Raw genomic sequence first — 26451 nt, 5'->3', positions numbered from 1 at the left:
TGTTTTTAATGTTATTTTTGAGGGAGTGGGAGAGACTGCGTGAGCAAGGGGAGGGTCAGAGAGAGAGGGAGACACAGAATCTGAAGACAGGCTCCAGGCTTTGAGCTAGTTGTCAGCACAGAGCCTGACGTGGAGCTTGAACCCATGAACTGAGATCATGACCTGAGCTGAAGCCGGATGCTCAACCGCCTGAGCCACCCAGGCGCACCTATTTATTTTTATTTTTAAAAATTATTTTTAGTATTTATTTTTGAGAGAGAGTGAGCATGAGCGGCGGAGGGGCAGAGAGACTGAGACAGAATCTGAAGCAGGCTCTAGGCTCCGAGCCGTCAGCTCAGAGCCTGATGCGGGCTCGAACTCACGAGCCGCAAGATCACGCCCTGAACTGAAGTTGGACGCCCAACCGGCTGAACCACCCAAGCGCCCCACAAAGAAGGGGTTTTAGTGGCCAAGCCAGCGCTGTAGCCCAGAGCTCCTGACGAGCATGTCAACAAGCAGTCCCCTCCCTGACCTACATCACTGCACCCCTGGGCCCTTCACGTGGGTCTCCTGGCTTCCACCCTCTCCCGGTGCAGTCAAGGGGATCCTATTAAAACCTATGCCAGGTCATGTTGTAACCCATGACAAACTCAGAAATGGGCTAGAGAACCACCCGAGACACACCCGGCACTCCCCCATGGTGTCGTCAGCCCCCATCCCTGGGCACGTGTGGTCTCCCAAGCAAGATACGACCAAGGCTAATTTCCAGGTAATGCTTTTATTTTTACAGCAGCAGTAACCGCACAGGGACGTGAAGGGTTCTAGACAGTGGGCACAGCGCCTGCTGCGGCAAGAGCCTGTTGGGGGACACTCGTGCCTTTCCTCTTGGTCCCCGTGATCACGGGAAAAAAACCCACACACCATGCACTGCCACACGCATCCCCACCCCCTCCCTTCCCTTCCAGTAATAGCTAATTTAGGCATCCTTCCAGCCAGAACCCTCAGGGGCCCTCGAGGGGAGGCTTACCCCTTCACCTTCCCCACACCACACCTGAAGCCATCACAGGGGTGGACAGCGATGGGACTGGCTACTGGAAGCAGCTGGGGGCTAGGCTCCCCAGGCTTGGAAATCTACCCCTTTGGGGCAAGGGATCACCGGGGCAAAACATTAACCTGAGGCTGGCGTGATCCCCACACCTTCCTTTCTTCCAAGCTCAAGTTTCCAGGGGAGGCCTGTGAAGGGCAGGAGTTTGGTTCTCCTAGGACTGTCTGTCATCTAGGATGACAGAGGCTGCTGACCTCTTGGCCACATTCCCAGCAGCTTAAGGATGGGGCCCCTCTGGTGAAACGACAGAGCCTTATTGGGTGGGTCACTCTTCTTGGGCAAACCGCTCCTCTACAGGAAGTAGGATCATCAGCTTAGCCCGCAGGGGCCCACCGTGAGAGTGAACACCAGAAGTCACGTGCCTCGTGCTTTACAAACAAGCTGGAGAATGAGGTTTTTTTTTTTCATGTTCCCCCCTGCCCACCCCGGGGGGCCCAATGGATAAGGCGGAGGGCGGGGGAGGGGAGGATGGTTTCTTTGCCTTCCGAGTGCTGTGAATGTGCCCAGCACTCACAAGACCACACTAAAACACTTTGCAGCGTGTCGAACCTGGCCGGGGGGTGGGGGGGTGGGAGGGTGGTGGCTGAGTGACTCCAGGATTCTGGCCACATGCAGTGAGTGGATGGACACCTCCCTGAAAGCCCAGGTGTGCCTCTCTGAAAGCGACATGACAGCTGGCCTTAAACTGAAGGAAGGACCTGAAGTGAGAGCCAGCCCACGTGTCTGCTGGGACGATTTATTTGTCAGCTGACCTTCCATGCGCACTGCGACCGTTGTCTAAGAGGCAAGGGCTCCCGCAGCAGAGAGGCCTGGGGAGGTCTTGGCTGTACCAACGGGGTAGACGAGGGGCGGCAGCTTGGCCTAAATGACCTGCCTGCAGTCGCACTGCTTGCTGGCGAGGGAGTAGGGAAGGAAAGCCAGCTCCTGCCTCCCAGGGTGGTGTTCTCTCTCAGTAGGTCACCGCTTGGCACAGCTGGCTTACTTAACCCCGCTCCCCACAAGACACACTTCCTTCTCAGATTCTGGGCCCTCAGCTGAGGCTGGGCCGTTCTTCAGACGGAGTTGCATAAACAATCAAATTTTAACGAGTTGGGAAGGCCCTGGGGAGGCTCCCTTCCTTGTGGAAGGGAAACAAAGCGAATTTTCTCTGAGCTTAGGGTTGGTAAGGCACTGAAATTAACTACAGCTGTGGGGTGGGGAGAATGAAGGGGGGAATGAGTGGAAGAAATCAAGTTGATGGGCTTTCCTTCCGGCCCCACAGTGAGCACCCTCACCGAGTCCCCCATTTTCCTGCTTGGTGTGGTCCCCCTTGCACCCACACTGTGCCTTAGGCACACTCGGGACCAGATGAGGCATGGGGGGCCGAGGAGCTGAGGGTGGGCCCAGGATCTCGGGACCGGGTTCAGAGCACGAGCCACTCACTCCACCCGGGCAGGACAGGAGTCAGAGGTGAAACGTCTTCCAAGGACAAGTCCTCTCCGAGATGTGGGTGATGGCTGGGGAGGGCCCGCACGCCTGAGCGGGAAGGAGGAAGGGCAGGGAACTTTGGACGGGACCTTTGGCACAGCACATCTTGGGCCCGCCTGCCCCATCTGCTGCCCTCCCGGGACTGCAGGGATACATAGGAGCCTTCCTCTCGGCGAGGAGTGCTTCTGGCTGACCGAAACACCGGCGGTCCAGCTCTGATGCACCCCCTTCACCCTTCCAGCCACACCTGTCCCCGGGGGACCTCGCACGGACCCTTTCTGGACTCGGTGCTCCATCCAGAGCCCGCCAGTCAGAGGTGCTGAACAGAAAGCCACAGAGCTGAAGCTCTACGTACTCAGCACCTCCGAATGAGACCAGCGTTCGACTTGGAGGACCGCGGCCTGCAGGCGGGTACGGTCGCCCCCTGTCAACAGATGAAGAGCTAGGTTCAGAGGGGTCGAGTGACTTGCCCAGAGTCACACAGCTCATGAGTGCCTGAAGTGGGAACTGGACTCAGGTATGTCTGACTCCAGAGCCCACGACCTTTGCATTCCACTCGGCTGCCCCTGGGAGCCGCGGGGGTGGCCCGGGAGAGATTTCTGGGGGAGGAGAGGGTGGTGATTCTTTCTGGAAGTGTGGATCTGGGAGAGCAGCCAAGCTTGAGTGAAGAGAAGTCGCCTCCTGCCGCTGGGGGCCAGGGCCCACCCACATGTCCATGCGGTTCGGGCCGCCCCGCTCAGTGCCTGGCGGCCTTGCAGATCTTGTCGTACACCTCGGGGAAGGCGTCCTGGCACCCGAGCTGCTCCCGCAGCCGGTGGTACAGCGAGCCGTCGAACATCTCCCAGAACTCCTCCCGGCTCATGTAGCAGTCGGCGTACAGCATCTGGAACCTGTGGAGCACGGGAGGGGAGGCTGCCGGCAGGGGAGAGGGACCCGGGGGGCCCCAGCTGTCCTCAACGTGTCACATGCTTTGTAGCGAGGGAAGGACTTCCAGAGGAAGGCTCTCTCCCTCATCCCCCTGCCGACCTGGAGGCCGAGGGCAGCCCAGGGACGCTCGCCCACATTTTGCCAACGGGGCCACTGGACTGCCTTCTTTTCCTTTTTTCTTCTTTCCTGACTGCCCATGTTTAAAGTGTACAACTTGATTAAGTGTGACATTTGTATACAACCTTGAAACCGTCACCTCAGTCAGGCCCATGACCACGTCCATCACCCTGAAAACTCATGCCCCTGTGCCGTCCATCAGCCTCCATTCACCCAGGCGGAGCTGCTCTATGTCCCCAGGGACTCTGGCCTTTCGTATAAATGCAATCATACAATTCTCCTTTCTCCTGTTTTGTTTGTTTGTTTTCCCTAATCACCATAATTAGTTTCAGATGTGTCCATGTTCGATCCAGGCCGGTTTGAGTGATGCCGGCCGGCCCCCCGTGTGGCTTCCAAGCCATGAACCCCTCCCTCCTTAGCTGTGTTTTCTCCACCCCGAGCTGCAGCCCTGAACCTATCTGAAACCACACCATCACCTGCCTGGGGGGGAAGGGGAGCAGGCTGGTGGAGGGGCTCTGGCCTGAGCAGCTGGGGATTGCTGGTGTGTTCATGGAGGAGGGGTGGAGGGGGAAGGGTGAGAAATCCTGCAATCCAGGCCCAGAAGCTGCTGTGCCCTCACACTCCCTAGGCAGCCGGCTGGCCTGGACCCGGGGCTGGCCAGAGTGGCCCCAACTCTCCCCCTGTGGCAGTACCCTAGGGCTCAAGGCCTGAGGAAGCGCACCACCCTCTGGACCACTCACCCATGCACACTCCGCACGAACTTCTCCAACTGCCGCATGCAGGACCTGGCTTCAAAGTGCTTCACCCGAGGCTCCCCGTATGCTCCGATGTCAACATAGAGCTCGGTCTCATCTCCCTTGGGGTGTACCAGGCCCGGCTGGCTGGGCAGGATGAATGGGCACAGCCAGATGGGGTAGACCTGGGTGTACCAGGGAGAGGGGCATTGGTGCTTTTTCTGTAACAGGTGGCAGACTCATGGCTGGCCCGCCCCACCCCTACCCGGGGATCCCCCCCACCCCTGCTCTGGCTGCCTGCGGCTTCACTCCCAATCCCCCAGGCCGTGGCCAAGAGCCCCCTGTTTCACCACATTGCTGGACACGGTTCGAACAGCTCACGGGAGGGCTCATTAGCAGCCCGCATGCCTTTTCTCCCAGCAGGGCCATCACTGAGTGGGCCCACTTTACAGCAGGGGGGAGAATGAAAGGAGGCCCAGAGGGCAAGTGTGCCCCAGACCAGACCCGGCCCTGGCTCACGTGGATGTCGTTGTGGAAGGTGTGCACCGCCTGCGGCAGGCACTTCATGGGCACCAGCATGTCCTGCACCACGTGGTGCTGCTCGTACAGCTTGCGCAGGGTCTCTCCCTGGGTCAGCTTCAGGAGGGAGATCTTGGGAGGCACCATCCAACCGAAGAGGTAGCGGAAGATGGGGTTGTTGCCAAAGGGGATGATGTCCTGAAAGACAAAGGCCTGTGATAGAACGGGCCGACGCGGGCGGGCGGGCTGAGTTTGTCCCTGTGTGTCAGGGCCAGGTGCTCGTTCAGCGCTTGGGGGTAAGTATGACAGGGCATGCCCCTCCCACAGGAGGACATGACAGCTCCTGGGATTCGCCCACTTGGGTTTGGGTTTGATTCTTGGCTCTGACATTTACCCACATGTGACGGCGTGGGCGAGGTGCTTAACCTCTCTGAGCTTCCTGTCCCTATCTGTGAAGCTGGGTGCGAGGAATAACGAAATACCAACTAGAAGGCACTCAGCCCAGTGCCTGGAGTGAAATAAGGTCATTATAATTGCTGTTTTTGTTACTGAGGTCAGAGTGGCTGGCACAGAGCAGGCACCTCCTAAGTGGTTGAGAAGCAAACGCTGCTGGATGAGAAGCACGATACTCAGAGAGCTTGAGCAATTTCCCTAAGGTCACCCAGCCAGAGACAGCTCTCACTGTTGCTGGGGAGGGAGGCCGAGGTCCAGCTCAGGGTCACCGACAAGCCCACCGGTTCACAGCATCCCCCGAGAGTCTTCTCTGACTCCTGTTTAACGTGTTCCTGCTCCCCACCCCTCCACACACAAGCGCAAGTTCTTCCTCGCCTTTCAAGGCCGAGCTTGACAGCTGTCTCCAACCCCAGGCAGAACTAGCTGCTTCTCTTCTCGTGCCTGTGCCCTGCACAGTGCTCCCCCCTGCCCACCCTCAGCCCAGCCTCCCCGGAAACCCTCCTGAGTGGGGGCAGTTCTTCCTCTTCCTTGCCTCAAATGAGGAACCCCCTCACTTGGCCAGTCTGCCCCCAACAGGGAAGGCTTTGGCCCCCCGCTCAGTCCCTTCCCCCCTTGCTCCAAGGCTGTCTTCCTGAGTTTCCTTGTCCACCTGCTGCCCCATTCTTGAAGCCAAGGACATTTCTGTACTCGCTCCGCACTAGGCGCTGGGGACAGCAAGATAACCAAGGCAGGGTCCCTGTCGCTGTCCTCAGGTGATGGGGAGATGGGCCATGGGCTACTGTGTGGGGAGAGCTGGGACTAAATGACGCAGGGCCCACATCAGCCGAGGGGGCAGCGGGGGGCTTCCCAAAGGAACCAGGGTGCAAAGTTTGGAGGCTGAGTGACCCCCCTTCCCACCCCCGCCCCGGGAGTAGCTCTGCGGCTGGGAGCCTGCTCCCATGACGGAGGGACCTGTCTGCGCTCTGAGCTTTGGTCGCAGCACATGACAGGGGAGTGCAATGTGCAGCTCGGCTTTTATTGTCCACCCGCTTGTTTCTGGAAAAGCCCCACACGTCCACAGCAGAAATCCCAGCAGTCCAAAGGTCAGGCCTCCTTTCACGTCCCTCGCCCCGTTTCCTCCCTTATCCTGACCCCACTTCCTTCCTGCCTGACCCAACTTCTTTCCTCTCCCCAAAGGCAACCACTGTTAGGAACTGTTTGTGTACCTTCTAGGGACATTTGATGCACAGAGAAGCAGAGGGGCTTAAAAAATGGGGGTTCGCTGGGGTGCCTGTGGGGCTTAGTGGGTGAAAGGCTGACTGACACTGGCTCAGGTCGTGATCTCAGTCAGGGTCATGGGATTGAGCCCCGAGTTGGGGCTCAGTGCAGAGCCTGCTTGATTCTCTCTCTCCCTCACTCTGCCCTTTCCCTGCTCATTCTCTCCACCCACCCCCCAAAATAAATTAATAAACTTAAAAAAAAAGACAGCTTACAAATAGCATCTAACGGTCTCCTGTCTGTCAGCACACAGAGCCGTCATACACGCTTGGTCGTGGGTGCCTGACATTGTACTTACTGCAGGCACCCACAGACGCTGGCTCCTGGGACAAATCTGGCCCACAAATCACGTTTTGCTGGGTTACGGTCATGGCCGTTCATTAACGTATTGTCCACATGAGCAGAGGAGCCTCTGGAGCAACCCCATGGTCCACAAAACCCAAACCATGATCCCGGCCTTTACAGAGAATGTTTGCTGACCACTGCCCTCCCGTGTGGACGTTCCCTGATTTTTCATCAGTTCTGTACTGAGGAGCACTTCGGCTATTTGCAGTCTATTCCAACGAATGTCCTTTCTACATGGGTCTTTGCCCATCTGCACTGTCATTTATCCGCAAGGTAAATGCCTAGAAGTGGGAAATGCAGCTTCACGGAGTGTGTGCAATTTTTATGGCTACTATTTCAAGAGCTTGCACCATTTCATCCGCTCCCAGACAACACAAGAGAGCGTTGTTTCCTCACACTCAGGCCAAAGAGTGTGCTCCCACTTCTGCCTCGCTATCACCCTGCAGGTGACAAATGACACTCCTGTAGTTTTGTTTCGCCAGGCTTTAATTCCGAGACCTACCACGTGTCTTACATTTAAGCGCCATTTGTATGTTCCCCCTAAAAACAGTTCATTGTTAGCCGAAAGTGTCAGCTAAAACCATTCCTCTCTCCAAATCTTAACCTCAGAAAAGTTCAAGTTTTAAACAGCATGGCCCACCCTTCTCCTTTGCCTCCTGTCCGCCGCATCATTCATCTTTTCCGCCTCTGAGTGACCCCAGGTCCCTTTGCCTGCCCTCGCCTTTTACCTGTATCCAGCCTGCTACTGACCGGGCTCTGCTCGGCCAGGCCCCCAAACCCCAAAGGCAGGCCCTGTGGCAACAGTGTTCTAAGAAGCACGAACAACCAAGAACCCCATCTAACATTCCCCATGGGTGTCCCTTCCCCGTATTAGCCAGCCACTTATGCTGGCTGGAACCGAGGACATAAAAGGGAAGGGGAAAGAGGGGGTTGCTCTGAGTCCCCTTTCTCTTCAGTCCCTCCTAACTCATCATTAAGTAAGCCGAGGTGGAGTGTTGGTGGAGCACGCCTGTCCCCAGGAGGGGACATAAAAGCATGTAGGTGACATGGTTTATCACCCCTTCTTTCTAGAAGGCCCAGCTTCTGCAATTCCGCTGTAGTGGCCGCTGTGGTGCTCCACTGACTGTCTGTGTGCACATGTCAACTGCAAACCACCCATCCTACAAGATTCTGCCTCTAGCTTCAGGCCGGACAGCCCGTGCTTAACAGCACAAAAGTATAAGATGAATCTTGTGGTGAATTCGAACCCTGTGATCTTAAAAAAACCCACAGGGGCGCCTGGGTAGCTCAGTTGGTTAAGCGTCCAACTTTGGCTCAAGTCATGACTTCGTGGTTTGTGAGTTCAAGCCCCGCATTGAGCTCTGTGCTGACAACTTGGAGCCTGGAGCCTGCTTCGGATTCTATGTCTCCTTTCCCCTCTGCCGCTCCCCTGCTCATGCTCTGACTCTCTCTGTCTCTCAATAATAAATAAATGTTAAAAAAAAAAAACAACAACCCACAAACTCTTTGCTATTCCGCCTGAGTGTGGGCTGGGCTTGGCATGTCAGGGGACTGGCGGGGTGAGGGGATGGGTCATAAAAGGCATCGAGGGTCCTCCTTGGTCTCCCTCTTGGATGGCTCCTACCTTGCTGTGGGGACACTAGGGCAGCCTGCAGGGCAAGGAATGGAGGCCTCCTGTCAACAGCCATGTGAGGGAACCTTCTGGAAAGCAGACCTTCCAGCCCTGTGCAAGCCTCCAGATGACCCTTGACTGCAACCCTGAGCCAGAGCCACCCGGATCACTCCCCTGTCCCTGACCCTCAGAAAACTGCGAGATAACCAAAAATAATAGTCCTAACCTGGCAGATGTTTTAACTCTCTAAGTTTGGGGCAGTTCTTTGTGCAGCAAGAAAGAACTAATATACTCCATCTCTTACTGAGTTGTGTTACTCTGGAAGACCTAAGCCTCGGTTTCCCCATCTGGAAAATGGAAAAGACCAGAGAATGCCCCTCCCAGGGCTGTGAGGAAGATCACGGTAACGCGAGCGCGGGGTTCCGTGCGCAGCTCGCCCGCGGGGCGCGGTCACTGGGCACCACTGTTACCTTGTGGATGCTCTTCTCAGAGTCCCTTACTGGTCCCCTTTCTCCTTCCATCTCTTAAATGCTTTTGCTCTTGACAAAAACTCGCCCCCCACAACCTTAAGACTGCCATCAGCAGGGACAAAGAAGGACTCGTGGTGTCTCCAGCATTTGGCAAAACTGCCCACCCACTGCAGTGGGCCCTGACACTGCTCGGGGGAGGGGCTAATGGAAATGGGGGCTCCCCGAGGCCCCCGGTCTTGATGAGCCCTCCACACCCCACTCCTCCAGCTCCTCACCACGGCCCCATCACATTCGGCCCGAGAGACATAGCCCACAGTTAGAAGTGACCACCTCCTCCTGGGAGACCACCAGGTTTAACTCCTTTAGGCCAGTCACCTCTGTTTAACCTAGTCACCAGGGACTTCCAGGTGCCCTGTTACCTGCTACCGCAATGCAACATCCCCCTCATCTTCCCTGTGCTCACGTGGTCTGACATCAACAGAGAGCCCCCCATCCTCAATCTCTTCTCTCTCCATGTTGTCATCCTCTCCCTGGCCCCAGCTGGAGCCTGGCTGGCCCCACAGGCCTCCTCAGGGGCATCCTTTCCTCTCCCATGACCATCTGGGGTAGATGGAAGTGAGGGGGGCTCCTCCTGTGGCCTCATTACTGATTCCAGATTGCCGTTCCTCTCCTCTCCAGGCCCGCAGCAACTTTGGTGGTAGTTGCACAAGATCACGAATGTTCTAAACACCACTGAATTACGCACATCAAAACAACTAGTTATGTTATAGGACTCAGAAAAAACAACTCATGTAGCCCATTCCAGGACCCGTGCTTTGGCTTTGACTCTGCCTGGCACGCTCTCCCCCAGGGCTCTGCCTGGCCTGTCCTTCCCTCCTCAGGTCCCTGCTCACAAGTCACCCCCTGAGAGGCCCTCCCTGAACCCCTGTTTCGGATGTCACCTGCTCCTCACCCCTCCACGCACCAAAGCGGATTCCTGCTCACCTTGTGAGGCCGAGCTTGAAAGCCACCTTTGACCCTAGGCAGACCTGGCTGCTTCCGCCTCCTGTCCCAGTGGCCCTTCACGGTGCCAGAGTCTGCAGGCTCGGCTCAGCTGCCGTTCCTCCCGGCGGGACAGGTGTGTGTTCTCCCAAGGACCTGGGCGGCGCCCCACTCCCTGGCATGGGGCGGACGCTCGAGGACAGCCTGCTGCTATTCAGCGAAAGCGGCCTGCTCCCCCAGAAAGAGAGGACTGTGGTGCTGTGGGGGAGGGCGTCGTGGCTCCCTGGGACAAAGGTCCGCTCTCCCTCGGGAGCAGAGTGCGGCTCCCATGCTGAGCATCCTGGGTCTCTGCCCGGCCGGCCGGGCCAGGACTCCCGGGAATCTGAGCCTCACCTGGAGCTCCCAGAAGATGCTGCGCGTGTGGCGGTGGTAGTAGTGTCTCAGGGGAATGTACTCCAGGCCCTCCTCGTTTGTCTTCAGGTAGTTCTCCACGTGCTTGAAGAACCAGGGCTTGTAGTAATTGCCGATGCTATTCAGCTGAAATGACAGAGGGCATTGTGTCGGCCACAGCCGAGGGCCGCGTGCCATCAGGTGTAACGGCGATACCCAGCTTCTGTTCGGCACCCCTGGCCTCTCCAAGGCTTTCGCGTCTGTCACCATCCTGGAGATGGCTGCGAGCCCGGTGGGGCTGGGCACTGCAGTGTCCTGGGGCAGAGCGAGGGTCTGGGGCGCACCCAGGGCCCAATGGCCAGTTTCTGACAGCCCAGAGGGCTCCGCCACCCCTCCCCCACCGTCTGTTCCTCCTCGCTGAGGGAACTGAGGGGCAAATGTTTACTGACACAGTGCTGCACGCAGGGGACCGACCCCTTGTCGCCGGGTCCCATGACCAACAGCACTCACTCACTGACTATGGCACTTTCCCTGCCACCTAGAGCAAGCCTCATGACTCTCTGGGTGCTGCGCTCCTGCCTCCCCAGGCAGCCCCCATCGGGGGAGCAAGCTCACAGGATGGGTGAGCCTCATGCTCGCTGGCACCAGGCCCCATCGCCCCCAACGCCTAAGTCTTCCGTCGAGCCAGTCTTCTTCATTCCACAAGGCTTCAGGATTTCACCTGCTTTGTACCCTGGGATGACTTAGCCTCCCTGGGCCTCACCTTCCTCGCCCAGGAAGTGACACACAGATGCTTTGGCACAGAGGCAGCCTAGCTGCCTGGAGGGAGCGCGGGCTCCCGAGCTGGGGCCGGACCAGCCCAGCCACCCACCATCTGCCATGGGCAGGTTCCCCTCTCGGCCTACTTCTTCACACGTAAAATGGCAATGAAAAGATAAACTCAGTGGCCGTTTTTCTGTGCTTTTCAGAAATGACACACGCACACTGCACTCAGGCCTCGTGTCAGACCACCTTTTCTAAGGGGTGGGAGAGACATCCGAGTCTGATAGGCAGGTGAGGTGAGATCATACCCGCTGGGACACTGTAAAGGGCCAGGAGAAAGCAGAGAGAGAGAGAGTGGAGGCCACGTAGGAGGGGCAGAATGTTGCCGGGGACCATCGGGGAGGGAAAGGCAGGAGCAGAGGGGAGACGAGCAAGCCCACGGTAGCTCATGGAGAATAACCACCACACCTGCAAGCAGGGGTCACCTATGCGTTTGCTCTTCATCTCTTCCACGACCTTGCAAGGCTGAGCCGTCCTGGCCTCGCTTGGACACTGGTAACCATCAAGGTCGAACAGAGCGTCAGAGGCCACAGAGCTGGCAGGAGGCAGGCAAGGACTCAAAACCATTCCTTGTTGCACAGTAAGGCCAAAGCTGGGCAGCAGAGAACCTTGAGTGGCAGACTCTGGGAATGTGAGCATTGTATATATAAACGTCTATTGATATTTTCTCCCCATTCCAAAAGCAATGTAAACGCCTTGTGGAAACTGGAAACGCTGCAGCAAGACGCAACTTGGAAAGAGAAGACCCCTTACGGCCTCCCCCTCCAGAGGTGGCTGTCAATACCACTGGGTATTCGGTTTTCTTTACTGTGCATGCACATGGATCTGTAAAAACGGGGTCGTCCTGTACACTGTTTGCCAATTTGCTTGTTCTACTTCCAACATGCCGGGTGGATGCTGGGCAGGTTTCTTAGCTTCCCCTGAGCCTTGCTTTCAGTCCTGGCCAAATGGAGCCACTACCCGCCCTGGAGCAGGTGGAAGACCAGAAGAGATGACACAGGGAACAGCAGCCAATGTGAATGATGCTACCTTATAACACTGAACAAGGAATCAGAGACCCAGATTTAAATCTGCCCCAGGCTAGCTGGGTGGACTCAGAGAAGTGTCTTTCCCTCTCTGGGCCTTGTGTCTTTATTTAGAGAGGAAATTGTACCAGATGATTCTCGGTCCTTTACAGTTTTAAAATGTTCTAAATATAAAGGTGTCGATCAAGAGCTTAAAGGGTACCTATCCTTTGATGTACTTTACTATAGCATTCCCTACACAGACAAAAGATGTTCATGGCTGCAGGAATTAAAATAAGGGAAGACTGGAAGCAACTTCTATTTCCCGGTGTGGGGCAACGGTTTAGAGGGTGATACGGCATTAGCTCAAAGAAACGTTCAGCGGTCATTAAAAGACCGACTTGAAGGCGCTCTAACCACACATAGAAAAGCGTGTATCACACCAAACCAGAAAATACCCATTTGAATGGGCGATTGTGGCGGAGGACAAACTGAAAACTGTACAAAGAGAGGTTCTAACCTCAAACGTGACCCAAGAGCTGCAAAATAAAATGAGATACTATTTTTAACCCTATCAGATTGGCAAAAATGAAGGCGCGATCGTATCCCGCGCTGGCCAGAAGGCGGGGGAAGGGAAAGCACTCTCACATGCCGTCACTGGAGGTGGACAGACAGAAGCACAACTTTTCTGATGGTTGTTTGGCTGCAGCTGCTAGTGTTTAATACACTCAATCCCTTAAGTCAGGAATTCCAAGTTTTGGCCTCGGTCCCACAGAACTGCTTGCACAAGAGGCCAAGGAGAGATGGTAGACAATCTCTGATGTGATCTTATTTGTAAGAGCAAAACACCGGAAGCAAGATAAATAAATGTTCATAGCTGAGCAACGGGTTGGGTCACCATGGCATGAAATGAGGGCACATCCATGTGCACATGCACACACCCCTTGAAGAACACTCAGGGATGGGGCGCCTGCGTGGCTCCGATGGTTGATTTTGGCTCAGGGTCAGGATCTCTGTCTGACAGTTTGTGAGTTTGAGCCCCAAGTCGGGCTCTGCACTGTTAGTGCAGAGGACTCTGCCTGCTTAGGGTTTCTCTCTCTGCCCTTCCCCTGTACTCTCTCTCTCAAAAATAAATTAAAAAAAAAAAAAGAATGCCCTGTGTTATAAGTTTTGGGAGTGAACCTGGGTGGAGAGACCCATTTTAACTTTTCCTTTTCCTTTATATACTTCAATATTGTTATAGGTAGAATAACATAGTCTAGAAATTTTAGAGTCTTTTCCTTCCTTTCACTCATTTACACATTCCAAGTCTCTCATAAATACAAACCCTGAAAAAGCTGCTATTGAAAATGATACATTAAAGGGCTATCAATCTAGATTCCAAAGTGCTGTCATCTTGTGGATATTTACACGACCTCTTAGAGCCTCAGTTTCCTCATCTATCAGTGGGGGTGCTGTGAGGATCGAAGGTTACACCTACTGAGAGACTCGCGTGTATATGGCAAGGGGTCGGGGCAGAGGAATCGGATGCTTCCGTCCCTCAGACAGCTCTGACTTATCTCGATCTCGGGATCCCAGCCCCAGGTGGGCTGCCCAAGGCCACGGCCTCAGAGAATGTGCTGCCAGGGGTGGGGGACGGGCTCAGCCCCAGCCCACCCAGGCCTTCCTTCCCCCTGGGCCTTGGTCCTCGGCAGCGGACACCCTGGCCTACCTTGCTGAGCTCCACCTCGTCGGTCATGACCCCTGTCATGATGACGGCCTCGTCCAGGGAGTAGAGCAGTCCTTCCACGAAGTGGTTCTCCGGCCGCTGGGACTCACGGGTGAACTTGTCACAGATAGCTTCCAGGCCCCGCACGGGCTCAAACCTCAGCTTGACGTACTTCTTGGCTGGGATGATGCGGATCTCGGCGGCCACCAGGAAGCCCAGGGTCCCGCAGGACCACGGCACGGCGTAAAACAGGTCTGAGTTTTCTGCCTGTGAGTCAGAGTCAACACACAGGGAGAGCCTGAATTCCCTGGCCCCGCACCAGGCCCCCAGCCAAGAACCCAGAGCTTCGGTTAAGTTCCTCACCACGTACACCCGTGAGGAGTCAAAGACGCAGCACTTTCTGGGCCCGTATTCTCTGTGCAGCTGCAGCCTGAAGCTGAACTTACACGGCCCTCTATTCGGGATGCTCACGGAAAGTGCACTCTCTCTCCTCCACCAGGGTACAGCCCTGAGCCACCGGCTACCTAGGAAGAGGCCATGACTAGCACTGCCCAAAGAGCCAAAATAGACGGTGAAGGGCCAAGGGTCCCAGGCCAGCCTAAAGAGCTTCCGGAGGGTCACCGGGGTCATTAAAATGAGCCATTACTAAAACTTGCAAGCCTTTCTCAGGCCATTAGCTGTGGAATCCAACCTTCACACCCTCCACTCCACTTCCTTCCCACCCCCACTCACCGGCAGCCCAGAGCACTAACATTCCCACTGGAACAGGTAAGGAAAGTGAGGCTCTAAGGAGTGACATGGCTCACCTGAGGCGTCCCAAAAGTCAGTCCAGTGATGCCAGGGCTCAGGCAAGGTTGCCTACCTCCTGACCTGGCGTCCTTCCTGCAAGACCTCATCTGGTCCTGAGATCTGCTTCTAACCTTATCATTACTTGTTTTGGTATTTGTCTCGGCATTTCATCTGGCCATGCTGATTCAGATGCTTTGATTTTAACAAAGCTCCTTTTGAAAGAGTCTAGGCTTGTCTGGCCCTTTACCAAGAGGACGGTCCTGTGTGGTCTCTGCTCATGCTGGGTGCCCTTGGTGTGGGCGTAGTGGGGCAGGGACAGGGGAGTGGAGCAGGGAAGCTCTGACGCAGACTGGCAGAAGTCTCTAGAAGTGCAGAAGTGGGCCATCTGGGTCCCCACCTCACTACACTGTCCGATAGCAGCAGTAATAAGTGGGTGTCTGCCAGGTACCCGGCTCTACATTAGGAGCTTCTCATCTGGAATCTACCATCTCTTCTTGACAACATCTGTCAGATGAGGAAAATAGGCCTCAGAGAAGAGAAGCAATTCACAAAGATCTGTCTCCTTTCTCTGCTGGTAATAAGTAGGTTAGAAGGCAGGGCCCAGGCAAATATGTGGGAAAATGTGCTGAATTGGTGTGAATCCTTGTCTAAGACCAGTGCTCTCTTAATGCCTTAAATGTTTGCATCCTACTCTGGGCACTAGAATTATCTTTTATTTCTCCCAAACAACCCCTCTTGCCACTTTTAGTTACACCTCACAGCAGGTGGCATAGAGCTTTGTGGCTCAGGCTTGACTTCCCCCAGGGAGGCAGAATGGAGTGATACATGGCCAAGGGCATTGACCTGGGAGCCTGATATTCTGGCTTTGAATCCCAGCTGCGTGGGATTTCCTAGCTGGGTGTCCTGGGAAGGTTTACTAACCTCTTTGTGTTTTAGTTTCCCATCTATAAAATGTGGCTAATAATATAACCTCATGAAGTTATTGGAGGATTAGATGGCTTAATACATATGAAGCATTTACAATCGTATTTGGGCATGTATTATGGGCTATATCAATCTTTGTGATAATTATGGCTACAGAACCAGACTGAACAGGTGTATTTGAAATGAAGCACCCCCAGGGTCCCTGCCTCCCCAGCCGCAGGATCCCTGATGCCCAGGGCAGGCTGGCAGGGAGGTTCCCCACCTCTGAACTCACCGGTGTGCATCGCACGAAGCTGCCATCGGCCAGGACCAGCTCATAGGCAGTGCAGATGTGTTGGAAAAGGCCATACTTGTGGGATGATGACTCAATGCCTGTGCCCATGATCAAGCCCCCTGCAGAGACATGTGGGTGAGCCAGGCAGAGCTGTGGGGTGCAGGTTCAAGGGGGATTGGGTAAAAGGCACTTCATGGGAGCTAGGGTTGCTCACAGCATGAGGGAGGCATGACAGGGTTGGCCGCTTGGGATAGACTTCTTATCTCTTTGGAACTGGAGAGCAGGAGAGCGAAGGAGGAGCTGGGACAGGACCTGAGGGCTTGCCCAGCGCAGGGGAGTGGACGTAAGAGCCTGTCACAGGCGCTCACACTCTCACCTCTGGCCAGACCCAGCCTAGAAAACCATGTTCATTCATCTTAAGAGGGACTTGAATGAAAAGGGGGGTTGCCTGGGCGGCAGGAGGTCGTGTTCTGTGGGAACAGTTATAGGAGCTGAAGTGTCTGCCCTGGAATGGAAATGCTCTGGAGACCATGAGTCCTAAGGAAGGAGAGGGACACTAGACATATTCTGTTTGCTCTGCAAGGCAGAACTGGAGTAATGGACATGAGTCATAGGGACGCAGATTTGCGCCAGAGAGAAGGTGCCACCTAATAAACTGAGCTGCTCAGAGACGGAAAGGTAGGGAGCAGACGCCCTGCCTTTGGTGCTGGGTGGACAGAGAGGGTGGCTTCTGTCACAGATGGAATAGTGGTGGCCCCTGAACCAACAGGAGGTGGGTCACAGTGTCTCAGCTCTGACCCTACAGTCCTTACCTACAGTGAGGTCATCGAGCTCAGGCAACACGGGCAGGGTCCAGCCAATGGAGTTCAGCAGGGCGGTCACCTGACCCATAGTCACCAAGGGTTCCACACGGACAATCTGTGGACACAAAAAGAGAGATCCTGGGTCATAAGGAGGCTACAAGGGCTACCGGGGGCTTCTTCACACAGTGGTCATCCAAAACCTTCTCACACCATCACGCAGGATTCCTACATGCCCTTTACGGCCTCTTTCCAGAATATGACATGAGCTTTCATTATAGTGAATGGAATTTCTACTGCTGGGTTTGCTAATGTTTAATCTTGTCCTTTCAAATATCTGTACACTTAATACATTGGTTATTTTTCTTTGAGATTCCAGAAGAAGTACTCATCTATTTGAAAGAAAGAACATATAGGAAGGAGACAGAAATCCTCCCTGGTCCTTCATGCCATCCTAGTTATGAGTGTTAATACTACAGCATATTTACTTTTGGTCTTTTTCGATAGCATATATTGCTATTTTGTGTGTCATAATACAATGCACACATACACACAAATTCAAGCACGCATCCACATATTTTTCTGCTTTGCTTTTGAAAATTTAACACTATGACCATCATCCCTTGCCATTAAGTATTCTTGGAAAACATGATTTTTAATAGACACATGAACATGTGTGTGGACTTGTGCTTCTAGTGCAGACGGAGCAACAGGGACCAGATCTGCACTGCTGCCTGAAAGCAGGAAACAGACAAAATAAACAAAACAATTGTTTTCAACATAGTGGACATCAGGCAGTGACATTAATGACAACTGAGAAACAGGAAGCAAAGGGAGCTCTGTGAATTTGTCAGATGGGATTAAGCAATATCTAACTATGTGTTGCCTGTAAGGAACACGCTTTAAATATGAAGTTGCACTATACCACCTAGTCAAGAAAGGAGAAATGACTATTAATCATATCAGATAAATTAGATTTCAGAGCAAAGAAGATAACTAGGAATAAAACCAGTCATTCATAATGATAAAGGGATTCATCAAGAGGACATAAATCATTCAATTGAGAGGACATAAAAATCATAAACATTTTTATACCTATTAGCAGAGCTTCAAAATCCAAGATGCAAAACCTGATGGAGCTATAAGAGAACCAAATCCACAATCACAGGCAGAGATTCAATATCTCTCTTTTAATGATTGACAGCACAGAGAGAAAATTTGTAAGAATATAGAAAACTTGAATAACAAACTTGAATCAACCAACTTGACCTAACTGACACACCACCCCTGAACAGCAGAATATGTGTTAAAAAAAAAAAGGCACATGGAACATTTACCAGGATAGCCCATATTCTGGGCCATAAAGTAAATCTTGGTAAACTGAAAAGTATTCTAATCATATAAAGTATGTTTTCTAACAACTGAATTAAATTAGAAATCGGTAAGAGAAAGATTTCTGGAAAAGCCTCAAATATTTGGAAACTGAATAACATGCTTCTAAATAACCCATGAGTGATAGCAATATCAAAAGGGAAACCAGGGGCACCTGGGTAGCTCAGTCAGTTGAGTGTCTGACCCTTGATTTCAGCTCAGGCCATAATCCCAGGGTCATGGGATTGAGCTCCACGTCAGACTCTGTGCTGAGCACGGAGCCTGTTTAACGTTCTCTTTCTCTCTCTCTCTCTCTCTCTGTTCCTCCCCTGTGCTCACTCTCTCTTAAAAAAAAAAGAAAAAAGAGAAACCAGGAAGAATATTGAACTACAGGAACATGAAAAGATTCAAAAATTGTGGAATGGTTTTAAAACTGTGCTTTGGGAGGAAATTTATAGCACTAAAAATCTATATTAGGAGAAAAGGCCTAAATCAATGACTTCAGCTTTCACCTTAAAAAAACTAGACCAAATTGAATGCAAAATTAAATGCAAAGTAAGTAAAAGAAAGGAATTAACATAGATCAGAGCAGAGGTCAATGAAATAGAAAACAAACAAACCAAAAATAGAGAAAAATCAATGAAACCAAAAGCTACTTCTTTGAGATCAGTATAGTTGACTAAGCTTTAGCCAGACTGGTCAAAAAGAAAAGAGGGGCCATGTTGGGAGCTGCCAGAAGGGCTGCCAGAAGAAAAGTCAAGTGCCTCGACCTGCAAGATCAGCCACCCGCACAGCTGAGCTGCGTTATCACTCCCAGCACAGCAAGAGCTGCATTATCACCTTCAGCTGAGGCCTTCTTGTTTACCTCCCAAGCCTGCCTTGTTAGCCTCTCGGGCTGCACTGCCCTGCTGATGCTGCAGTCCCCGCCCTTGTTTCTTAGCAACTAACTCAAGTCAACTGCCCGCCTTCTACCCTTTATAAGACATGCGTGGTCTTTCAATAGAGAGCGGCCTGATCGGAAACCTTGCCTGGCCTCCACTCTCTGTGCTCCCTGCCCTACCCTCCTCTCACTCCCTCCCTCCCTCGGGACCCCCGTGGACTGACCAGCTAGACAGGACAGGGCCACAAACGACCAGTATCAGGAATGAATCATGTGGCATCACTACAGACTCTACAGACAGTAGGGGAATATTTTTAATAACCTAATGTCAATTCATTATACAACTTGAAATAGGCAAATACCTTTTAGAGATACAAACTGCCAAAGCTCATAGGGCTATTGTAAATTTTTATTTTGTAGATACACACTTGCTCACAAAGAAAAATCCAGGCCCAGATAGTTTCACTGGTTAATTCTACTAACTACTACATGAAGGAATAATACCAATTTTATACAAACTCCTCTAGAAAAATGAAAAGGAAGCAATACTCCCCAACTCATTCTTAGGGACTTATTATAAAGTGACAGCAATCAAGACAGCAAGGTATTGGCATACAGATGGGCAAACAGATCAATAGAAGAGTCCAGAAACAGACCCATGTATATGGACAACTGATTTACAACAAAGGAACAAAGCCAATTCAGTGGAGAAAAGATGATCTCTTCAATCAAAGGGGCTATAAAAATAAGAAATTCACATGCAAAAAAAAAGTTTTTCACCCACATTTGACACCATAGGCAAAAATGAACTCAAACTGGTCTTAAACATAAATACTTCTAGAAGAAAACATAGGATTAGGGCAAGACTTCTTAAATAAGATATCACAAATACAAGGTATGAAAGAAATTAATATACAAACTCCATCAAACTGAACTCTGGTTTTAAATTTTTTTTTAATGTTTTATTTATTTTTGATACAGAGAGAGACAGAGCATGAGAGGGGGAAGGGTAGAGAGAGAAGGAGACACAGAACTGAAAGGCTCCAGGCTCTGAGCTAGCTGTCAGCACAGAGCCTGACGCCGGGCTCAAACCCACAAACATGAGATCTGACCTGAGCCGAAGCCGGACGCTTAACCGACTGAGCCACCCAGGCGCCCCTGAACTCTGGTTTTCAAAAGAAGTCAAACATGGGAGGAGCGCCTGGGTGGCTCAGTCGGTTAAGTGTCCAACTTCAGCTCAGGTCATGATCTCACAGTCTGTGGGTTCGAGCCCCACGATCTGAGCTGTCACCACAGAGCCTGGAACCTGCTTCAGATTCTGTGTGTGTGTCTCTCTCTCTGCCCCTCCCCCACTCGCTTTCTGTGTCTATCTCTCAAAATAAAATAACAAAGACAATTTTTAAAAATTTAAAAAAACACTGGAGAAAATATTTACAAACTATGTATCTGATGAGGGACTTGTGTATAGAATGTATAAGGAAAACAACGCAATAAAAAAATTTAGCCCAAGATTTGAACAGGCATTTCACCAAAAAAGATACACACAACAAATATGGACACAGAAAGATGCCCATCATCAGTCATTAGGCAAATGGAAGTTAAACCACAATGCACTGCCACTACACACCTATTAGGAAATTAAGACCAACCACACCAAGCCATGAGGATGTGGGTCGTGGGAACACTTGTGGGAATGTGAGATGCTCCAACCGCCTTTAGAAAACAATTTAACCGTTTATTTTATTTTATTTTATTTTTTTAATTTTTGAGAGACAGAGAGAGACAGCGTGAGCAGGAGAGGGTCAGAGAGAGAGGGAGATACAGAATCTGAAGCAGGCTCCAGGCTCTGAGCCAGCTGTCAGCACAGAGCCTGATGCGGGGCTCGAACCCACACACTGTAGATCATGACCTGAGCTGAAGCCGGGTGCTCAACCAACTGAGCCACCCAGGCGCCCCTAACTGTTTCTTAAAAAGTCAACCATACTCCTATCCTATGGTCCAGCTATCCCACTTCTGGGTATTTACCCAAAACAAAGTGTCAGTTCATACAAGACTGTGCACAAATGCTCCTAGCCACTTTGTAATAGCTCCAAACTGGAAACAACCCAAATGTCCATCAAGAAGTGAATGGATAAACAAACTGTGATCTATATAAACCATGGAATACTACTTATCAGTAATACAGGATGCACTTCTGATACATGCTTCAACATGGATGGATCTCAAAATAACTATGCTGAGTGAGGGGCGCCTGGGTGGCTCAGTTGGTTGAGAGTCTGACGTCGGCTCAGGTCATGATCTCCTGGTTTGTTGGCTTAAGCTCCACGTTGGGCTCTGTGCTGATGGCTCAGAGCCTGGGGCCTGCTTCAGATTCTGTGTCTCCCTCTCTCTCTCTGCCCCTCCCCTGCTCACACTCTGTCTCTCAAAAATAAATAAATAAATTTTTTAAAAAATTATGCTAAGTAAAAGTTGTCAGATAAAATAAAAGAGTACCTAATGCATGATGCCATTTATATAAAAATCTAAACACAAACTAGTGATACAAAGCAGGCCATTATTTGCCTAGGAATGCGGGGGGCAGAGGCAGGGAAGGAGCCAAACAAGGGGTTCCCAAGGGGCACAAGGAAACTTCTGGGGGCAATGGGTATGTTCACTGTCTTGATTGTGCACACATATGCCAAAATTCATTACCAGTGGACACCTGTGCAGTATTTCTATCATGTATATCTTCATAAAGCTGCTCAGGAGAAAAGACACAGTGACATTAAGCAAGTTGGCCAAGGCCTCACAACAAAATACCATAGTGTGGATATACCATATCTAATAACTTCCTATTAGGGTATTGTGTGATCTTCCATTAGAAATAAAGTTGTGACAGAAAGAGAAGGGAGGGAGGCAAGGAGAGAGAAAGAGAGAGAGAGAGGAAAGAAGAAAGGAAAGAAGGGAGAAAACAAAAGAGAGAGGGAAAAAGGGAAGAAGTGAAGGAACAAAGGAAGGAAGGAAAGAAGGAAGGGATACAGGCCCCCGTGCTGTCTTTGATTTAGACTTATTTCCTTTATCCTTATGACAGGTTTCAGGAAAAAGTGCCAGAAAGGCCAAAGATTAAGCACATTCTATGTCTATTAACACACTCGGACCTGGAACAAGGCCCACCCTCCCAACTTGCCACTTCTGGAGCCCACTGTTTCCCAGCATGCTTCCTTACTGGGAAGGGATAATAGGTTCCATTTTCTCTCTCCTCTTTGCACATGATTACCCCCTCCATCCCTTCTTCCCATGGAACTGCTGGGGCATGGGGCTATGACTGATCTCTTCCAAAGCCATGAGGTTCTGAAGGATGGCAGAGCCCTCTGTGATGACCAGGGGTCTTGAGCCTGTCCCTGGCGGGGTCTTCTTGGTTGAAAGGTCTCCCCGTGGGTCACGTGCCCCCTGCTCCCCAAGCCGAGGAGCTGTGCCACCCTCACCTGTTTCTTGGTGTCCACCTCCAGAATGTCCATCAGGTTGATCATGATGTTTTTGTGTGTCTTCTTGTACTTGCCGACCCGCAGCGAGACAGTGAGCCAGCCGGGGCGTCCCGTGCACATGAAAGTCTTGCTGCCCTGCTCTTTCCATTCCCGCACCTGCAATCATGGGACAGAGATTGAGCTGGCCCCAACAGGGCCCCCCCAACCCCGAACCGCTCCGTTCACGAGAGGGCGCTAGAAGTGGCGCCTTCACGTGTGAGCAGATATGTACTGGGCCCTGGCAGGCCTACAGGCCTTTCCCTCTGATACCTCCCCAGCTACCGTGACCAACAGAAAAGCCGAGGTGTTACCATACCACCAAAGCAGGATGGATAAAGAGCTAAAACGCAGGATCAAAGTGCTATGAAAACAACTCTAACTGGGAAGCTCAGGAAAGGTTCTGGAGTAGTAATAATACAATCCGACCAGTGAGAACCATTCACCCAGTGCCTTCGCTGGGCCACCCACTCTACTCTGTCTCCTTTACTTCTCCCAGCAACCCCAGGAGGGTCTCACCTCTTTTACAGGTGAGAAAGCTGAGAAGGAAAATAATTTGGTCACTCAACCAGTGAAGGGCAGCACCCAGATTGTGTGTTAACACATGTCACTTGAAGGGCGAGAGAAGGGGCAGGGAAGGACCACCAGGCCAATGGAAGTTAGAGCTTTTGCAAAACCTCTACTCTAAGTGACCAGAACACAAAACACAGAGAGCAAACAGCGAGGAGAGGCCAAGCCCATCAGGAACACAGGACAAGTGTCCCCTCCCTGCTGAGACGGACATCTGTGGCTGTGAGCTCCGGCCATCCGTCTCCTCATCACATGCTTCTAACCTTCCCATCTCCCTTTGGCCCAGCTGATGCCGAGGCTACCCCTGCCCCCAGAAGGCGGGCATACGCCTGAGGTCTGATTCCATCCTGAGGGCCATCGAGACCAGTTGAGGGATGGATCCGGGAATCCAAGACAGGACAGGAGAGGCACTCCCATTTTATGGGGATCGCAGAGCTGGTTGGATGAGACTGCTGGGGTGCCCACAAGGGAGACGGGCCTCCCTGCGAATGAAGGTAATCCAGAGGAAGGCGGAGCCCAAAGATGGCAGAGGGATTGAAAGTCGGGAGATGAGCAACAAGGCATCTGGGATCCAGTCATACCTGAGCCAGTTTTATTCCTGGGCTTTTCAGGACCCGGGCCAACAAAATCCCTTTCTGCTCAGGCCATCTGAGTTTAGATCCTATCACATGATGCAACCAAGAGTTGTGGAGGAGGTTGCGTTGAATCTGTTTGTTAGTCAAACAGCTCAACATGGCGGAGAACTTTCCTACCATCAGAGGCCAGAGCACCCTGTGCAACAGAGGCGTTCGAGCAGAGGAGGGCTACTGAGCAAGAGATTTCTGTGAAGGGGCCAGAGGTGGCATTCCACCATGAAGCAGGCCTTGCCCCTGCCTGACTCTGCAGTCCCAGGACTTCTTTCAAACTCAGGGGTGCAGGGAAAGGGATTGTGGGTGCTGTATTCCAGTTGGTGGTGGGGCAGCACAAGAAGTGAGGAGGGAGGCCTTAAAGCCTGAACCACTGGTTGGACAGGATCCTGATGCGAACCAAGCAAGAATCTAGGCAGGGAGGCAAAATTCTTGTGACCACGTGCCAGAGAGAGGTGGGGAGGGCCAAGATAAAGGGCGACTATTTCTATCACCTTGAACACATCACTACCGCCACAGCCTCAATTTTTCTCAACTGTCAAACAGATGTAAGCCCTACCAGGGTTGCTGTGAGATTAGAAATGAAGGACATCAGGGGCATAGGCTGTGGTACATGGGAGGCCCAGGGCAGTGGGCCGGTTTGGGCAAGCCCCTTGGCTTCCTGTCCAGAGAGCCCTATGACTTAGTTTAGGTAGACAATCGCTCATTGGACTGCTCTGGGCAGGCCCCATGGGCCTGACGTGAGTTGGACAACGGTCCTTGCCTTCAAGGAGCTCACACTCTGGGGGCAGCCCACGCAAAGCAGTTCCAAAGCAGTTCCAGACGCTGCATTCTGCCACTCAGCCCAAGGTCTGATCCTTCACAGGGGTGGCCCTCAGCACCCGTTGTCCCACTCTTGTAGGCAGCACCCAGCCCTGAGCCAACAGAACATGGAGGCTGCCACACCTGTGGCGTGGGTGGCGGCAGGAAACAGAAGCTCTTTGCAACTGAACACCCCGTAAGAGAGGAACATAAGCAGGGGCAGAGGGCGCCAAGAAAATGCCCAGGCCCGATGCCCATGCCAGCGCTGGGCGTGGAGAAGGAGGCTCCACGGTGAGCAGAGGCTGGGGGCAGGCTCTCTGGGCGCAGACAGTGGGGGAGGACGTACAGAGTTACTGGGGGTGCCTCCTTAGGGGTGAACGCCAGGCCCAGAGCCGCGAGGCTCCTCGCCTTGGCTCGATGCTCCCTTTTCACTTTAGTCCTCCCTTCTACAGGCGTCCACAGCTCCAGGCCGCTACAGAAGAGACTCCAAACTCAAGGCCCCGCCCCGCCCTAGGTCGGAACTGACTTCTGACCTACCTTCTCCCGCTCAGACCCGACCCTCCCCCTGACACCTCTTCCTCCCTACTTTCCAGTCCCTAGTGCCAGCTCCACCTCCCAGAGGCCCTCCGCGCCTCGAGATCGCTTGTGTCTGGGGGCAGCCACCTGTGCACGACTCACCTTTCCCTCTCTCATGATGCTTTGTATCCCTCTGGGGACCCGCACGTACTCCGCACTTAGTAGGCGCTCCATAATCACCGAGCATCGTTGAGTCCCCCGAAGGCCTTAGCTCCCTCGGTTCACTCCCCGGGAAGCCCCCACCATTTTGAGTTCAACCCTCGCCCCGCCAAAGCCGCGCACCGCACGCCCCCTCGCGCGCCGCTCACCTGCTTCTGGATGTCCCGCACCCGCTCCCCGTGCAGCCGCGGCGCGCTGCTGAGCTTGAACACCACCCAGGCGCGCACGTAGTAGTAGATGTCGAAGATGAGCGAGAGCGGCAAGAGGAAGAGGCACACGAACACCCAGCGCTGGTGGATGAGCACGAACTCCAGCCCCTTCACGCGGACCCAGAGCAGGAAGAGCAGCGCACACACGGCCAGCGACACGGTGGGCTCCATGGTGGGGCCAGCGGCGCGCCGAGCGGGGGATGGGGTGCCAGCTCGCGCCTCCTGTCACCGCCACCCGCTCCTTGCCAGCTCGCGCCCGCGCCTCCTGCAGCCAGCTCCGGGGAGTCTTGGGGGTCGCGTCGCCGCCTTGTGATTGGCTCGGGTCGCAAAGGTTCGGTGGGCCGAGACCCGACTGGCGACCAATGGCGAGCCGCGCCGGGGATCGGACCAGGAAGCCGCTGCTTTTATTGGCTGCGGGAGTCAGGCCGCTCCACCCTCTCCCTCGCAGATGCGCGGGGAGGGGTGGCTGGGGACACGCGCGCTGTGCGGTCAACTGCGCCCTGTGGTGCTGGAAGCTGTGGGGGCGCGGGCGGCGGCGGTCGAGGGGTGCGGCCGCTGCCCCTGCTCCTTCTTAGGTGGCGCCTCCTCGAGGGTCGCGTTAGGCGGTCACGCGTTGAGTTACTTCCGAAAGGGTGCGGTGGGGGCTTTCCACCCTGGGTCAGTCACCCTGCGCTGGGCGGAGGATTCCTGTCCCTGCCCGGAGAGAATGCAAACCTGGCCTTGACCTTTGCAGGTCAGGTCACTCCGTGCCCGCAAGACCACATCGTGCACCTTTGAGTCTTGAGGCGCTTTCTGAAGATTCATTTGCGTTACACAGCAGTTCTTTCTGGGCGGTAGGTAGTAGTGTGACCCCCATTTGTCCACAGGGAAATGTTCCAGAAGGGTGAAGACCTGTCCCTGAACTCCAGAAGGCTTTTGAGGGGCAGGCTGTGGTCAGCACACTTCCCTGTTTCCTACTCGGCTGAGGCAGAGAGGCAGGGCTGGAGGGGAAAGAAGGAAGGAAGGAATCCCAGCCGTTGCAAACACACTAGCAGCCACTGTGCCAGTGTCGCAGGCCCCAGGGGTGGGGTCCTCTGGAGCAG

General features: G+C 53.2%; 1 protein-coding gene across 1 annotated transcript; it reads right to left on the bottom strand.

Annotated features, from left to right (window-relative positions):
* Positions 1–738: 738 nt before the first annotated feature.
* Positions 739–25663, bottom strand: DHCR24 (24-dehydrocholesterol reductase). The gene is made up of 9 exons (XM_029948351.1): positions 25310–25663; positions 22393–22548; positions 16690–16795; positions 15878–15996; positions 13894–14157; positions 10360–10503; positions 4849–5046; positions 4336–4514; positions 739–3441 (listed from the first exon to the last, which is right to left on the bottom strand). Exons 1-9 carry the CDS (start codon positions 25538–25540, stop codon positions 3288–3290), a joined length of 1551 nt encoding a protein of 516 aa, XP_029804211.1. The 5' UTR covers positions 25541–25663; the 3' UTR covers positions 739–3287.
* Positions 25664–26451: the final 788 nt, after the last annotated feature.

The sequence above is a fragment of the Suricata suricatta genome, chromosome 8 (genome assembly GCF_006229205.1).
Source record: "Suricata suricatta isolate VVHF042 chromosome 8, meerkat_22Aug2017_6uvM2_HiC, whole genome shotgun sequence".
NCBI lineage: Eukaryota > Metazoa > Chordata > Mammalia > Carnivora > Herpestidae > Suricata > Suricata suricatta.
The sequence above is the reverse complement of the archived record's forward strand: the minus strand, read 5'-3'. Positions and strand labels throughout refer to the sequence as shown.

Excerpts from the sequence above, each read along its gene's own strand:
- DHCR24 (XM_029948351.1), bottom strand. The coding sequence starts at position 25,540 with ATGGAGCCCACCGTGTCGCTGGCCGTGTGTGCGCTGCTCTTCCTGCTC. Across the intron at positions 22,549-25,309 it reads TGCGGGACATCCAGAAGCAG|GTGCGGGAATGGAAAGAGCA; the intron begins GTGAGCGGCGCG and ends CCATGATTGCAG. Across the intron at positions 16,796-22,392 it reads AGGTGGACACCAAGAAACAG|ATTGTCCGTGTGGAACCCTT; the intron begins GTGAGGGTGGCA and ends TTGTGTCCACAG.